The 16,986-nt window shown below is 50.8% G+C and overlaps 1 protein-coding gene across 1 annotated transcript in view; it reads left to right on the top strand.

Annotated features, from left to right (window-relative positions):
- Positions 1 to 4,154: 4,154 nt before the first annotated feature.
- Positions 4,155 to 16,986, top strand: part of HKDC1 (hexokinase domain containing 1) — a gene marked incomplete at its 5' end in the record, with an annotated part of 36,715 nt that continues 23,883 nt past the window's right edge. Inside the window, 5 exons of the mRNA XM_084904257.1 lie at positions 4,155 to 4,217; positions 9,532 to 9,694; positions 13,283 to 13,431; positions 13,518 to 13,637; positions 16,268 to 16,363. Of these exons, the coding sequence (XP_084760383.1) occupies positions 4,155 to 4,217; positions 9,532 to 9,694; positions 13,283 to 13,431; positions 13,518 to 13,637; positions 16,268 to 16,363 (591 nt within the window). The remainder of the gene's footprint in view (positions 4,218 to 9,531; positions 9,695 to 13,282; positions 13,432 to 13,517; positions 13,638 to 16,267; positions 16,364 to 16,986) is intronic.

Raw genomic sequence — 16,986 nt, 5'->3', positions numbered from 1 at the left:
CATGCTAGTGAAGTCTCAGGTAAGAGGAGTGAGGTGGGGGTACTGTAAGGAAGGGGCTGCTTGAACACTGAGCTAAAGAGTAGACACAATGCTAAATAGTTCACCTTTCACCTTTCCCTGTGTGGGGGAGGAAGAGTGTGGTTAGGCAGAAGAGACTAAAGAAAGATAAAATCAGGTGAAACAAATAGGGACAATATAATTAATAAATAAGTTATTAACTGCAAAGTGCTTAAAATTGTCACTTTGAAACAGTCTGGCCTCTGCACCAAGCTTGACATATAATTTATTTTTCTTTGAGGCTTCTGGGCCTGCTAAGTCCCAGGCATGTTTCACTCAGGTCATGTTTTTAACCTCTTTTTTCTTTTTTCTTCTTTTTCTAAAGGTCTTCTTTTTAAAAAATATATATATTTATTGATTTCAGAGAGGAAGGGAGAGAGAAATAGAAACATCAATGATGAGAGAATCTTTGATTGGCTGCCTCCTGCACGCCCTCTACTGGGGATCGAGCCTGCAACCTGGGCATGTGCCCAGACCAGGAATCGAACGGTGAGCCTTTGGTCACGCTCAACCATCGACCCATACTGGCTGGACCTCACCCTTTCTAAAACACAACTCTTTTTTTTCCTTGCAGTTTTCTCACAGGTTTTGAAGGCTCCTTTGGATTATTGTGAATTCAGTTGAACATCACATGGAACATGGACTGAGACTTAGAAGTTAACTCAGTTTCATTGGTTCAGATCTGGCTAATTTAATAAGATGTGGTTAGTTCAGATCTGGTTAGGAACAAAATCAATGACTTGTAATGCGTTGTACATTTTATTTGTCGATGAGTATAAATGTACAAAATGAAATTGGGTCTTTTGAAAAATGCCTATTGTGAATCATCACAAATCACCAAAGTCTGGTAGAGCTCAGAACTAGGAGTCTGTAAGAAAGATGCAGTCATTCTATGTATGTCCACCTCAAATCAACCTTTTAGGGTATGATGAAAAGTTGTGGTTTGCTAAAAGGCATGCAAATGATAAATGAATTAGGTTATTTTATTTCTCTGTTCCAAAGCTATAAAATATATAAACTTGAACAGAGATAGCAATTATCAACATGCTTCTGAGTTGTTGCTGTTCTCTAAAAGTCTGCCACTTAACATAGTGGGACACTCCCACATAGATAATAAACAGAAGTTGTCTTTATGTGCAAAAAAAATGCTAGAGAAGAATATAATGTTCTTGACGTAGGATTGAACTTTGAAGACTTGACTTCACAAAGTTATTTGTGGCAAATTTTGGAAGAGGAGATGATTTTGAACTTATTACTTTAACAAGTTCTATCCATAAGTTTTTATTACGTGCTCTCATCCATTCCAAGCCCTGCTGCTTGTGAGGCGTGGGAAAGGCTTGTCACCCAGTAACTACTTTGACCTGCCGTTCAACACCTGTGAAGTGCAGTGAACTCGAGCATCCCCTGCTGGAGAATGCTCTTTCTTGGGTGCTTGTAATTAAGTAGAAATCATTTTTTAAAAAATTCCTTAAGTAATTAAAAATGTTCATAAAGTGCCTTATTCTCTTAATAGCTACACTTGCATTTCCTTAACATGTTTATCACTCACTGTCATCCTTTAAAAATTGACAAATCAATTATGTTGATCACATTCCATTTATAAAAGTCCATCTGCATATGATTATTTAAAATAAGGCATAATATAAATTCAAAACAAAGCTCACTTGGAAGTAAGAACTATCCGATAACCCATACTTATGCACATTCATTTATCTCTAATCTATATACATAAGCCAAATAAACTTATCACTAAAAAATACATATATTTTTATCCTCACCCAAGGACATAGTCACTGATGTTTAGATAGACAAGGCAGAAACATCGATGTAAAGGAGAAACATTTGACTGGTTGCCTCTTGTATGCTCCCCAACGAGGGATTGAACCCGCAACCTAGGTATGTTCCTGATAGGGAATCTAGTCCACAAATGTTTAGTGTACAGGATGACGCTCCAACCAACCAAGCTACACTGGCTAGGGCAAGTTGAAGTCATTTTTAAAAACTGACTTTTGTCATGAATATATGTATCCCTTTAAAAACCAGAGACACACTTTCAATTCTGTTATTTTTCCTGTTATTCTAGTATTTACCTCATTGACTACATATTATTGCATCTCCTCTGTCCTGAGTCATCATTTTAAGACATTAGCTACTGATTTCCTACTATATATCAGGTGAGGATTTAGCTTTTTATATGTATATTTTTATTGATTTCAGAGAGGGAGAGAGAAACATCAGTGATGAGAGAGAATCGTTGATTGGCTGTCTCCTGCATGCCCCTGGAACCCGGGCATGTGCCCTGACGTAATTGAGCCGTGACTTCCTGGTTCATAGTTGGCATTCAGCCAGTGAGCCCTGCCGGTTGGGCAGGATTTAGCTTTCTTAAGTCCTTTTCTCCATTTTCCTTTTGGTACAGCTATCATTCCTTTTTCTTGTTGTTAAATCAGTATTTAGAAATTACCCTCATGACTTTCATACTACTTTCATGGCAGTTTTTCTTCGTCACTTAACCTATTGAAATTTTTATTATAGTTTTTTGTTTCATAGACTTTATTATTATTTGATAGTTCCTTTTTTCATTTTGAAAATAAGAGGGTAACAATAAACATCTGAAAAGAGATTCAGAAACACATGATTTTTTTTATTTTTGTTGTTGTTAATCCTCACCTGAGGATATTTCCCCCCTCTTGCTTTTCAGAGAGAGCGGAAGGGAGGGAGTGAGAAGGGGAATAGGGGGGAGGGGGGGGGGCGGAAATTGTTAGGTCAGCATCTTCCCAGCCTCTTCCCATCCTTTTTCATACATTTATAATACAGTTAGGTTCTTTTGTCAGTCTGTATTACATCTCTGATCTAAATTTTTTTAAGAGTTCACATACATAAAAGTTCATTTTTTGTGCTGTAGCGTTATATGGGTTTTTAGACATAGTTTTATTGGTTTATTGTTTTGACAAAGTATTGTGTCATCTATTCAGTTACAGCACAACACAGGATAGTCTCACTGCCCTAAAGCGCCTGTGCTTCGCTTACTCAGCCCCCCTCCTCCCAGCCCCCTGGCAGCCACTGGTCTGTTTACCATCTCCGTAGTTTTGGCTTTTCTGTATCTGAGGCCATTTAGTTTTACCAGAGGAAAATGGGTCCCCTGAGCCTTCTCCCAGTGAGTGATGTACACAGATGTCTGCTGGTGGAAACCAGATGGAAACCAGCAGTTTGGGGTCTCATTGTTCAGCCTGAAGGTCTCACTTTGTGGCCCTATTTGCAGTCTGGGGCCTCACTCCACTTCCCACGGTCCCAATGGTCCCAAGTCCAGAGGCTGGTGGGTTCGATCTCCCGAGAGAATAAACACAGTCTCCTGTAGGGGTAGGGGCTGGTGGTCACCCATTGGTCTAGGTTGAGGGGCACACTTGGGGCCTACCTGCTTTTTTTTTTTTAAGAGGCTTTTGACCAATCTCCTGTTTTCGGCTCTGGGTTGCCTCTCGCTTTTCAGAGGTAGCTGGGCCTTCCTAGAGTTACAGATATCACCGCTCACTTCTCAGCAGGTCACTGCAGGCACTCAGGCTTCTGTGCTTCCCCTGCTGAGCCACTACTTTCCTGTTAGCTTTCTGTCTTCCCAAATTACGTTCAGATCTCTTACCCACTGTTGCATTTCTCTTTGAAAAGGGCTGAAGCAGAAAGCCGGAGCGTGGACATTGGCAGAGCAGCTCAGCTGCTGAACGTTGGTATTAACACCCAGCTTCTCAGAAGCTTTTCCTCGGCCGGCCGAGGGGGCTTGGTGGAGCACGGGCTGGAGAGTGTTGCTTAGCAACTAGATGTCCTGTCACCAGTCTCAGAGAATCAAGCAACCCATCCCCTGCCTGCCCTCCACCAGCCCTCAGCTGCCACCCTGAGGCTCCTATTAGACAATCAAGTGTGCTGGGAGGGAGGGACCAGAGAGAGGGGGCAAAGTTTAGCCATTGAACGAAGCAGCCTGGAAGCGTTTAATCTGTAGACCCAGTTCCCCAGCGCCTCCAGCCTGAACTGGAAGTGGGCAGCCCTCTGAGACGAGCGAGTCAACTGCACGGAAACCTCTAACCACCGCGGAGAAGCTACCCCTGGGGAAGATGTTTGCGGTACACTTGTTGGCCTTTTACTTCGCCAAGCTGAAGGAGGACCAGATCAAGAAGGTAAGGACCCAGGAGAGCTGTCTCCTGCATGGACAAGTTCGGTCCCTGCCTACACCACAGGGATGGAGGAAAGCTTGTTAGAAAGCACAGGGAGCACAGGACCAGTGAGACACTCACGAAGGGGGCAGAGGAGGGACTCAACCACAGGCTGGGCATGGCATCGTGTCCGGAGCCTGGATCTCACTCAGAGCTCCCAGGCAGGTACCAGATGGGAAGGGGATGCGGAGAAAGTCTTTAGAAACCGTTTAGGTCAGTGGTCGGCAAACTGTGGCTCTTTGGCCCCTTGAGTGTGGCTCTTCCACAAAATACCACGGCTTGGGCCAATCTAGTTTGAAGAAGTGGCGTTAGAAGAAGTTTAAGTTTAAAAAATGTGGCTCTCAAAAGAAATGTCAATCGTTGGTTGTACTGTTGATATTTGGCCCTGTGGACTAATGAGTTTGCCGACCACTGGCGTTGAGGTGGTTTGATGTAAGGGAGGTATGAGAGGCGAGGGTAAAAGGAAAGGAGAGCCGATCTTAAACGTTGAGAACTTGTATGTACGTTATTTTTCATGTGCTTGAAAGAATCTAAGGAAGGCACCAAGAGGGATGTGAGGTTTCATGTACAATCATGGAAACACTTATTTGCATGTGCTGTTTGGGTGGTAGATTACTAATGGTGTGCATTGTTTTGCGACTTTGTCTAAGAAACCTGCCTAAAAAATTCATTCCAAGGTGACTGGTTAAAAGCTGCCAAGGCTCACATCAGCATTTTCCCAGCTGGAATGAACTCAGCCTGTCACTCTGGCCACTCCAGCCACACCAGCTCAAGGAAGTCCTCCCAGCAGGCGGACTTAGCCAAGGTCACCCAGGTGTTTAAGGTGGTGCTGGGGGACTAACCGGAAGTTGCTGATTTCTCCTGCGTTCTTTCCCTTGTGCCAGGAAGGATGCCTCTGGCTTTTCCAACAGAGAGAAACACGGGCTTTCGCAGCTCTCACGTTTGGTGGGATAAACTCTCACTAAATCCCGTTCCTTAGAGAGTTGGGTTGGGGGTTATAGCAAATCTTAGAACAGTAGAGACCCATCAGGTGTAACCTGTCCTAGTTTTCACTCGGTGATTAGATTCATGAAGCCCTTCATGGCTTCCTAAGGAGGGGGGACGAGCTGTGCAGCCCTGCTTAGGGCTTCACTTTCTGTGCCTACCTGCTGAGCAATGATGAAACCGGCCCCAAGGGGAGTCTCTGGACCTTGACACCTGCGGCTCTGCAAACGAGTTTCCTTTCCTTGGGCCTCTGTGGCGGTTCATCTTTTGTTACAGCCTGGAATCAAACGGGTGTGATTGTCCGCCAGCCCCGTGCAGGCCCAGGAGGCCCCTTTGAGTGGGAACGCAGCTCCACTGGTTGATTCCAGGTTTTTCTGGCTGGAGGGTCAGCCTCTGTCAAGGCCCGGAGGTGACCTTCCCCTCCCTGTGGGGCAAGAAAGCTTGCAGAGTGAGCCGAGAAGGAATATCCGGGAACACGGTAGCCACCTTAAGTCGGTGACTCACCAGGTACCAGGAGTCTGTGGGGGCTGGTTTATGGGCTGCCATAGACCAGGTGGTGGAAACACACCTGGTCAAAAGGCACAGGCTCCTCTCACTGCCGTCACGTAGCCAGTCCCCTCCTTAGCTCGGTGCTCCCTGCCTCTGGAGCTGCCAGGATCCTGGGCCGCACTTGCTGCTCGGGTTTCTATTCAGACCCTGGAACTATTTTTTCTTAAAACTCTCTATACCAACATTAAAACAGAAACAAAATACAAGCTAATGGAGAGAAGAGAAGGAAGGAAGGAAGGAAGGAAAGAAGGAAGGAAGGAAGGAAGGAAAGAAGGAAGAATGGAAGGAAGAAAGGAAGGAAAGAAGGCTACTCCAATAGCTTCCCTTCCAATTCAATATGTTGACATTATTTGACCTATAGATAACATTGGGCTGGGCCTGGTCACTGACCCGGAGCTTGCTCACTCATAAGAAAACTGGTTAGATTTTCAAAGTGTTCTTTTACAGTTTAGAAAGTCAACATTACGAAAAGTGGCAATGTCACCTTTAATCCCACCCCCACAGCTGTATTTGTGTGAGGAAGCCCGCGTAGTCTGCTCACAGTGGGCGATCTTACAGTCACATTCACATACAATTCTGGAGTGTGTCCCTCACTTACTGTTAGATTGTAACCACTTAGGTACATTTCTCCATTTCTTTTTGATATTATTTTAATATCTTTCTAATATTTAATCAAGTTGGCTATGCCATAACTTTCCCCTTTTGTTGGGCAGGCTATTTTCAAAAACATTTTTTTTAACAGTTAAAAAATGAGTGGCTCAGTGACTGATGTCAACCTATGAACCAGGGCCCATGCCCAGGTTGCAGGCTTGATCCCCAGCAGGGGGCATGCAGGAGGCAGCCAATCAATGATTCTCTCATCATTGAAGTTTCTCTCTCCCTCTCCCTTCTTCTCTGAAATTAATAAAAAAATATTTTTAAAAATTGCTATAATAAACATTCGTATGTATTTAATGTTCTCCATCTTTGGGATTATTTCCTAAGGTTGGATTCCCAGAAGCGAGATCACTGGGTCAAAGAGTTGAACCTTTTTATGACTTTTTAAAAATTATTGTTAATATATTTTTATTGATTTCAGAGAGGAAGGGAGAGAGGGAAAGAGAGAGAAACATCAATGATGAGAGAGAATCCTTGATTGGCTGCCTCCTGCACACTCCCTACTGGGAATGGAGCCTGTAACCCTGGCATGTGCCCTTGACTGGAATCAAACCTGGGACCCTTTAGTCCACAGCTTGGACACTCTATCCACTGAGCCAAACTAGCTCGGGCTTTTTATGACTCTTGGTTCTTAATAAGGGACCTTTGGACTATGTGGTCACTAAAGTCCCCTGCAGCTCCCCCATCTGCCATTCCCTCAGCTCTGAGCTTACATTTTAAGTTTGCTCTTCCTCCGTGCTACTTGCTGGCTCTTTTGTTTAGAAGGTATCCCATGTCTAGTTTGAGAGTCACTCCAAAGTGGGCCTGGTTTCTACCACCCACGCACTTCCTAAAACATGTATGTTTAGTGCCTGAAACATGTATGCCTGCTTACACAGGCCCAACGTCTCCTGTCTGAGTCTAAAATATAAGGTTTTTCCCTTTCCCCCATGCATGTTTCATTCTTTCCTCTGGCTACTGTACCAGGTGCTATGGAAGAGACAAAGAATAAATTAGAAACTGTTCCTAAGTGGACACGCTTTCTGTCCTAACTTTAACTTACAGGAACAGCAGGAGCAGTAAGTAGCCTGAAGCCCTCAGCGATGGTTAAACGGTAGCTCTGAGGTTGAGCAACAATAAGCGATAGGTTTGGGGGCGCTGACTGAGGGGCCCTGTCTGAGGAGCCCTGGGGCCATAATGGGGTCAGTGTTGGCTCTTGTGCGCATCTCACCCTTCCCAAGCCCCAATTACTTGGGTCACGTCCCTTTTGTTGGCTTCCCCGTGTGGCAGTGCCAACCAATTAGTCACGGACAGACTCAGGGCGAACGGAAGTCCCTAATGAAGCGTGACCTGGTTCCGTCCTGCCTTCTCCGCACGCTGAAAGCCCGATTGTCCTGTTCTGGCCACGGCCCTCTGAGCATGTTCTGGCCGCTCTTTGGCCCCACGTCCCTGGAGCCGTGGTTTGTTCCCCTGGCCTGGGGTCCGTATCGGCTCTGACGGAGCTGGGAGGCCCAGCCTGCAGGCCGGTCCGATGGTCGGGCCCCTGTCCTCTGAGGAAGCTTCCTGGGGCCCTTGTGCTCTTGATATAACTTGTCTGTTGGGCTTGTGGGTCCTGCATGGAACTGTGAAGCCAAACCAGGTCCTGTGGTGAGGACGTGGGGACTGCACGGTAGTCCCAGGGCTTCTTGGACCCGCAGCTCTCCCTCCGCAGGCTGCTCAGGGCTCTGAGCCTGCAGGCCTCGTCGCCACAGGGGCAAGGATTCCTGCCTCCCCTGGCACCTCCGGGGCTGCCGTGGAGAGCAGGCGAGGGACATACGTGAAAGCACTTCTGCCATGGAGAGCAGGGGAGGGACATATGTGAAAGCACTCTGTAGGCTGCAAGCATGTACTTAGCCTTAGATGACAGTGTAGGAAGGCAGTTTGTCCAGACACCTGCTGGGATCAAGTCTTGTGACCGGGACCGGCAGAGAGGCCACTCAGTATACAGAGTAGGGGTGGCAAGTGCTGATGCCTATGCCACTGCCCCTCTTCCTGCCCCGGTCCATAGTCCCCCCCAGTGCGCCCTGGGAACGCGTGTTGCCCCCACCACATGATGAGGAGGCTGTTCTGCCATTCTTTGTTCTTTATAAATACGTTTTTATTGATTTTAGAGAGAGAGGAAGAGAGAAGGACAGATAAAAACATCGCTGATGGGCTGCCTGCTGCACATCCCCTACTGGGGATCAAGCCTGCAACCCGGGCATGTGTCCTAACTGGGAATCAAACCAGTGACCTCTTGGTTCATCGGCTGATGCTCAACCACTGAGCCACACCAGTCGAGCTGCTCTGCCATGCTTGGTGTGACATGGTTACCTCCAAGTGGACAGAGCAGAACCAGTGCTGTTTATAACTTCCCTCCATTGGGGGATCCTGGTTACCTGAGTGGTATCATCAACAGGCTCAGCAATCTGAGCTGGCCTTAGAAATTAGACTTCATCTAATTAGAAGAACCTCAGTTTCCCCTCCCCACGTGGGAATCTGTTCTGGGGGACTCTTCCCCCTCCCTGCGTGGGAGACTGTACTTGTTCTTCAATAAATTTCCACCTTCCCTATACTAACCTCCTCTATCCCCCCGCATCCCTCCCCAAAAGACAATGGAGATGTGCAGGACTAGACTTTAGGGAGTGCGGTTGGAAACTGAATTTAGCTCTGAGCTTCCTGGCGGCCCATAAACGAAGGGAAACATGTTTGGATAGATAATGTCATCGCTGGCTGAAAGAAAGCTCTCACGTGTAGGAATTCCAGGTTCCAGCTACAGCTGGTCTTTCCTAGAGAGAGACGCTGGGACAGTGTGAGGGCTCCAAACTGGGAATTAGAAACTCTGAATCTCCCTTAGCTTTTGCGCCTCCGCTGTCCGGTCAGAAAAATGGGGGCATCATTTCTTCCTGGAAGCTTGCCCTTTGGAGGAATAAATCCCACCTCCGCCAGCCTCCATTCCCTCTGTTCTTCCAATGCCCCTCCTTGTCCCCAGCTGGAGGGTCCGCATCACTAAGCGGTCCCCTGCCCCGTGGGCGTGGGCGTGGGCGTGGGCATGTGCAGCAGCCAACCCTGCCCTCCTCTCTCTCTCCAGGTGGACAGGTTCCTGTATCACATGCGGCTCTCGGACGAGACCCTCCGGGACATCATGGCGCGGTTCCAGGCTGAGATGCAGAAGGGCCTGGGGAGGGACACCAACCCCACAGCCTCCGTGAAGATGCTGCCCACCTTTGTCAGGGCCATTCCGGACGGCTCAGGTGAGGGGCTGGGCTGCCAGGGGTCTGATCCCCCCGGGTCCTCCCTGGCTGATGGGACCTGACGTTGGCTCCTGTGCCTTGACTTACCTCGTCACCCCGCCTCCAACACTCTGTGCTTCGTCACACTCAATACCAAACGCTTTGAACCAAGCGTCACACGTGCCTCACGTTCTCTCTGCCCCTGTGGCCCGCACAATCTGCCCCCTCTCCTGCCAGGACATCTCCACATTCTCCCCCTGGCGCACACAGCTCAGCTTTTCTAGCTCAGTGCGGAGTGCACTGCCTGCGTCTGGGAGGCCTCTCACGCCGGGCGCAGCGCCTGCAGCCTGCTGAGCATGCGAGCTGAGCACCTCGCACAGGGCCTGGTGCTACGGGGCCCTGGCGTATTTGTTGACGGCTCTAGCATCTAGAGCACATGTGTCAAACACAAGGCCCGTGGGCCAAATCCAGCCCGCCAGGCCTTGCAATGTGGCCCGCACCGTGCTGTCATCACTGCACTCCGCTGTCAGTTTATGACATTGTCAGTTTATGACTGTTCAGTAAACCATTCAGCCCGCGATTTAGGCTGGATTTTAGATTTTGGCCCCTTCTCTGATTGAGTTCGACACCCCTAATCTAGAGTCTAGGCTGACAGTAAGTATTGGAAGATGCCATGCATAGTAGAAAGAATATTAAATGAAAATATTCAAGAGTCCTGGGTTCTAGGCCCGGCTCTGCCATTCCTCAGTGACCTTTGACAAAACGTATGGTCTCAGTGTCTCTCTCCGTGAAACGGAGAGGTGGCCTATGGATTCGTTTTCTGTTGCTGCTGTAATAAGTTACCTCAAGTTTAACAGCTTAAAACAACACACATTCACTCCTGTACAGCTGTGGAGGTCAGAAGAGGGAGCGGGTGGCTAGGACCATAATCAGGTGTGGGGGAGGGCACATGCCTTCTGGGGCTCAGCGGGGAGCTGGCCTGGCCTTCTCAGCTGCAGGCGGCTCCTGCATTCCGGGGCTCCAGCCTCTCTCCGTCTCCGAGCCAGCAGTGTGCATCTTCCAATGTGTCTCTGACTCGCCCTTGCGTCTGTTCCTCTCTTAAAGACCCCGTGACTCACCGTGTGCTCCTCAGATCATCCATGATAATCTCCCGACCTCGAGCTCAACCCATGAGCAATTTTAAAAAATATATATATTTTATTGATTTTTTTTTTTCCAGAGAGGAAGGGAAAGGGAGAGAGAGAAACATTGAGAGAGAAATATCAATCAGCTGCCTCTGTACACCCCCTACTGGGGATGTGCCTGCAACTAAGGTACACACCCTTGACCAGAATTGAAACTGGGACCCTTGAGTCCACAGGCTGACGCTCTATCCGCTGAGCCAAACCAGTTAGGGCCGGCTGAAGAGCAATTTTGGTTCTGTCTGCAACCTTAGTTCCCTCTTGCCATTCTTATCCACAGGATCCGGGGACTAGGATGTGGGCATCTCTTTGCTTACCGCAGGCTGGAGCCCTCTAGAGGGGATCTGTGAGGTTCCATCCACCTCCTCCATTCTCACCTCCTGTGGTCCTCACTGTCTCACAGTCCCCGGAGAATACCGAGGGCCAAAGGGGTTCCCCAATGTCGGGGTCCCAGTGCTCCAACCAAGCTCCAGCGGGGGCTTTGGGGCTCCTGAAGAAGCAGCGATTAACGTTTGGGGTCTTCAGGGGCCTGTGATTGGGTTAGCCAGGTTCTGGGCCCCTTTGGGACAAAGCCTGGGTCAGAGTTGTAGGCTCTGCTCTTCAAGGGGCCCTGGGCGCTGAGATGAGAGAGACCCGTTCCCTGGCAGGGGTGTGTGTGTGTGGGGGATGGGCAGCGTGCCACCCGGAGGAGCATACGCTTTGCAGGGAGACTGTTCTGCTTTGAGATCTTGCCTGGTTCCTGGTGCTTTTGCTGAGAGTGCGGAGGGGACTGTGGTCCTTGACAGTTACCCGGCTGCTGGGAGAAGCACTGAGTCATGGGGTGTGTGTGCACCATGGGGGGGTGGGGAGGGGCAGGCACCAGGGCAAAGTCCTCCTGGCTTCCTGTCCGGGCTCCTCCGCAGAGGTGTGTCCCGGAGACATCAGAAAGTGGCCTTTGATGGTCCGGAGCCTGCAGCCAGATGTGCCTTCCGGAAGGTTTGCAAGTGACACTGACCAAGTTTCAGAAACTCCCTCCTCCTCAGGCGGGGAGACACACCTCTGTCCTTCCCCGTCTCCTCGGAGCCTCTCCTCACGCAACAGCCCTGACCCGTGACCCTGCTCCAGGGGTCCCTGTGCCCAGAGGCCGGGCAAGGCCTCCGCTCTCCTGTCCTCCCAGTGGAGGGCCGTGTGTCCCACCATCTCTGGTCATTAGGAGCAGAGGAGGCGGATGTCTCAGCTCCAGGCCTTGTCCCCGGCCCGGGAACTGTGAGCTGGTGGCGGCATTTCATGATCACTCACCAACAAGCAGGACTCTGCTGACCCCTTGGGGCCTGCATTTCAGAAATGTACACAGTTTCAGAGCTGTCCCTCTGAGTCCTCCCCCGCAGTTCCCTCGCCTGTCATCCGAACCCACCGAAATCCACCAAGAGGGGTGGCCGGAGTGAGCTTTGGTCCCCGTGTGTCCGCCAGGGAGCTAGCTGCACGGGCTGTTCTTACAAACGTGCCTTCAGAGTATTGTTATCGCAACAGCTCAGCGGACCAGCCATTTCCCGCTGTGTTTACTTCACCAGGAGTGGGTCTGAATGGCCGGCTGGGGCCAGGGCTGCAGTCAGGAGTCAGGTTTTCCCCGCCTGGGGTCACATGGCACAAAACAAGGCCACTCGGGGCCCTAAATGTCTGGGCACGGCTTTTCCCTGACCTGGGCCTTTGGTCATGGCACAGGCCTGGCACCTGCAGCCACTTTCCAGGCGGTTTTATAGAGCGGCTTGTTGGTTCAGAGGTTTGCACACCAGAGTTCTCATCCTGCAGGGGTCCTGGGCAGGAATTCTGTCTGGATCCCGAGTTGAGGTCATTAGGAGGGGCTGCCTTCCCCAGCACGTGTCATTCCCCCTTTTATTAATCGCATCTGTCTTGCGCTGGGCTGAGTGGTGTTACATTTTCTCACTTTGAAGCAACTCTGGCCCCAAATATTGAGCATCCTTGGCCCCTTATCATTCGGTCCCCGTCTCCCTTCCCTCCTGGAGCATTTTGCCTCTGCCCTTGAGACAGAGGCTTGTATGGGGCTGTTTCTCTCCCCTGCACGCCCCCTCCCTTCCCTCCATGGCTTATCCGCACGCCCTGTGCTCTGAGTAGCCGCTCACTCTCCCCAGCTGTGCGGGCCAGAATAGGCCCCGCCCTCAAGGCCCATCTCTCTTACCACCTGCCTGCAGTTTGCATTTACCTTCTGGGAGTGGGTAGGCCTGAGAGACTTGGGTCACCCCTCTCCCCCTCCTCTCCTTCCCCCCTCCCATTCCGCCCCTTTCTGGGAGGACTCAGGCCAGTGGCTGCACCCCTGGTGGTGGTGAGACCCAGTGACATTTGCTACCTGTTCAGCTTCTCATGCACATCCTGCCATGTAGCAGGCCCTCCACAACTGAACCGTTTCGTTTATTGTTGTTTGTTTTAATAGAAAACGGGGAGTTTCTTTCCCTGGATCTTGGGGGATCGAAGTTTCGAGTCTTGAAGGTCCAAGTCTCTGAAGAGGGGAAACAAAAGGTCCAGATGGAGAGCCAGTTCTACCCCACCCCCAACGAGATCATCCGCGGGAACGGCGCGGAGGTACCGGGCGGGCCCTGGGGCGGAGGGGGCGCCCGCTTTGAGTGGCCGCACTCTGTCCAGCGCCCCCTGCTGTCTCTCCGCCGCAGCTGTTCGAATACGTGGCCGACTGCCTGGCCGATTTCATGAAGACCAAAGGGCTGCCGCATAAGAAGTTCCCCCTGGGCCTGACCTTTTCTTTCCCCTGCAGGCAGACCAAGCTGGACGAGGTAAGGCATGGCTGGGGGCAGGGGGTGGGGGGGAGGGGGGGAGAGGAGTGGGGAGGAGGAGAAGCTGTGCAGGGTTCGGAGTTTGGGGCTGGAGAACGTGTAGGGGTCAGGTTGGGAAGGGGAGATCAGCAGGAATTCTCTTGCTTGTTATTTTCTTTCTGCTCCTGTAAACGATGAAGTGAGAATGTGCGGCACCGGTTCACGCGCTGCCTTGATTTCACACCCACGCGGGCACGGCGCAGGGGTGGAGAGGTCCTCACCGTCGCTCCGCGGCTCTCAGACCTCGGCTGCGTCAGAATCCGCTGGGGACTCGTTAGACGCCGGTCCCGGGCCCCACTGGGCTTCTCAATCAGCGGGGCCTTGGACCTGCATTTCCCACAGGCTCCCCTGTGATCAGATGCTGCAGGCCTGGCAGCCGAGGAGAGCGCGGGAAGGCTCCGGGAATCTCCCCTCTCTCTGCACAGCCAAAAGGGGCTCAGCCCGAGCTCCAAACCTTCCTGAGCAAACTGCCTTTCCAGAAGGACGCAGCGCCAGCCCTCGGCTTAGAATGCCAGGAAAGCATCTGACCCACTGGTGTCAGATTCCAATAAGGGTTTTTCAGGTGACATTTAAAGCAGGGAAGGCGCTTGGTTATGTCGAGGAAGTGGGGACTGCTTTTTGCCATCAGCGTTAGGCTGAGTTGCTTGTCCCTTGTAAAACGTCCTCCAGCGGCCTCTCAGGGACGCCGCAGGTTCGGGAGAAAAGCTCACACAGGAGAGGGAGGGGCCGTGACGACGGGGCGGGCACAGCTGGAACCGCGGTCCTGCCAGGTGTCGGCTCTGTGACGTCAGACACAGGCTCTGGGAAGGAGGGCTGGGCGGCCTGTAAGGGCAGAGGCGGGGAACCTTCTAGAAGAGGTCAGGCTAGGGGGGCTTCTTAGTGAAACGGAAACACGATTAAAGACGATAAAGGCCTGGGGATTGAAAGAGGAGGCCACTCTCCTCTGTTCATTTTTTTTTTTTTTAAATGAGGAAACGGAAAAGTCGAAGCTGAGGGGAAGTTTCTCTGTGTTTCTAATGATAACATGGCGATACTTCTTCATGGTAGGGAGGACAGAAAGAGAGGGAGGAGAGAGAGGAGAGGAGAGATTGAAAAGTTTAGAGGAGAAAATGGAAATCACCTGTCGTCCCAGTCTTCAGGGATACCCAGTCCTGGATGGTTGGTTTTTCCTCCAGCCGTGTCTCTATTAAATATTGATGGTATGCTGAATATGTAGTTTAAAAAAAAATATGTTTATTGATTTTTTACAGAGAGGAAGTGAGAGGGATAGAGAGATAGAAACATCAATGAGAGAGAAACATTGATCAGCTGCCTCCTGCACACCCCCCAATGGGGATGTGCCTGCAACCACGGTACATGCCCTTGACTGGAATCGAACCTGGGACCTTTGAGTTCACAGGCCGACGCTCTATCCACTGAGCCAAACCAGTTTTGGCTGTATGTAGTTTTTAAATATATAATTCTATGTACTGCCCCCCCCCCCCGCCCCCACAGTACATCACAAGCATTTATTCCCCACTCCTCCATGTACCCTCCTCCCAGCAGGTCCCACATTGTCCCAGCACCTTTTTTTTTGGGGGGGGGGGGGGAGAGACGCCGCCCCTCAGTGTCTTGGGTGAGGCGGGGATGTCACCCTAGCATTGAAGGCAGAAGTTAGGGAGAGTGGCCACTAGGCAGCGCTGTGGTGCAGGGGGAAAGCCTGATCTCCAGGCTATAGATCTATAATAATAAAAGCAAAATATGGGAGTCAGGTCTGAGCTCTATCCTTAGCTTCCTGTGAGACCTAGAGTGACCTCCTTCCTCTAAGTCTCAGCTTCTTGGTCCACAAACTGAGGGGGTTGGGAAAATGTGGCCAGGGTGTTTGTGAATTTGGGCTCCACTACTCTCGACTGTGTAGCCTTCATCTCCAACATCTCGTCCAGCCTGAAAATTTCTATGATTTTTTTTTTGCTAGCTGAGACACGAAGCCCGTGGGGAAACCCAATTTTAAGCAAACAATTGATAATGCGAAATGAGAACCATTTCTCTAAGTTGCAACTAAGTTCCTGAGGGAATTCTGCAAGGCAGTGCCATGTCAGTGCTGTTGTGTGGAGCTGGCAGACCTTACGTTCTGCACACACATGTGTCCGCCATCACAGCATTCCTGTGACAGGCAGGGAAGAGAGCAAACTGAGGGCCGGGGAGTGAAGTGCCTTGTCCGGTGTCCCTGAGCCCAAGTGTTCTGACTCTTTAGCGTCCTTCTTCCTGCCACTGCGTGTGATGTTCCAGACTGCTCAGATGGGAATGATACGAATAAAAGCCAAATATGCTAATTAGACCAGATGTCCTTCTGGACGAAGCCAGGGCTGCGAGGGAAGCCCGGGTCCTGGGTCCCAGAGGGGAGCTGCTGCGAGCAGCCGGGGGAAGGAAGGCTTACTCCTGCATGAATTTTGTGCATCGGGCCTCTAGTGTTTCAGTGTTAGCAAAGGCCTCTGAAGACATGCTGGAAGAATGGGGGCGATGCAGCTTAGAGAGGAGAAGACAGGGGGTTGCACTTTAAGCACGAAATGCCTGCAGCTCATGTTCTGACTGGATCTGAATTCCTCCCCCAGGGTGTCCTGATTTCATGGACCAAGAAGTTTAAGGCCCGGGGAGTTCAGGACACAGATGTGGTGAGCTGTCTCACCAAAGCCATAAAAAACCACAAGGTAGGAACTGGTTCAGCCCGGCGGGGGGGTGGGTTAGGGAGTGGGGGTGGGGCATTCCCGGTCCTAGCCCGTCTCCCGAGGGCTGGCCACCCTGTGGCCGCCCCTGAGGAGTTTGGGGAGAGGACTGGCCTCAGGGAAGGTCTCACTGTAGCGTGGATGCCACACTCTGGGTAAACCCCCGGGGGCGCCTGGTCTGTGGACCTTGTCCAGTTACCACTGAAAGGCGGGCCCCCTGCCCAGGGACCCCCCCCCCATTTGCCACGGCCCCCCTGGGGTCCTGGTTAGACCCTCTGCTGTGTGTGGTGCTCCAACTCCTACCTCTCGCTGAGGCTTAAAATATACACCCTTTCCCGTCCGGCTCTCTAGTCCACTTCTCACGCTCTACTAGTTGGACTGTTTGCTGAATACATTTTATAACCGCAGAAGCAAGACCTGCTCCTTGCTGGTTGAAAAGTACACGAGTGAACCCAGATTATTTGTGACCCTGACAGCAGCAGGACTGTGGTGACATGAACCCTCCAGTCTTTTCTTCTCTTTAAAGCTGTGATCCTATTCTCTTGAAGTTCGTTTTCTCTCATTAAAACACGCCCTCGAACCGTGGGGAATGGAGTGCCGTCACCCAG

The sequence above is a fragment of the Pipistrellus hanaki genome (assembly GCF_964339955.1).
Source record: "Pipistrellus hanaki genome assembly, chromosome: 14".
Classification (NCBI taxonomy): Eukaryota; Metazoa; Chordata; class Mammalia; order Chiroptera; family Vespertilionidae; genus Pipistrellus; species Pipistrellus hanaki.
The sequence above is the reverse complement of the archived record's forward strand: the minus strand, read 5'-3'. Positions and strand labels throughout refer to the sequence as shown.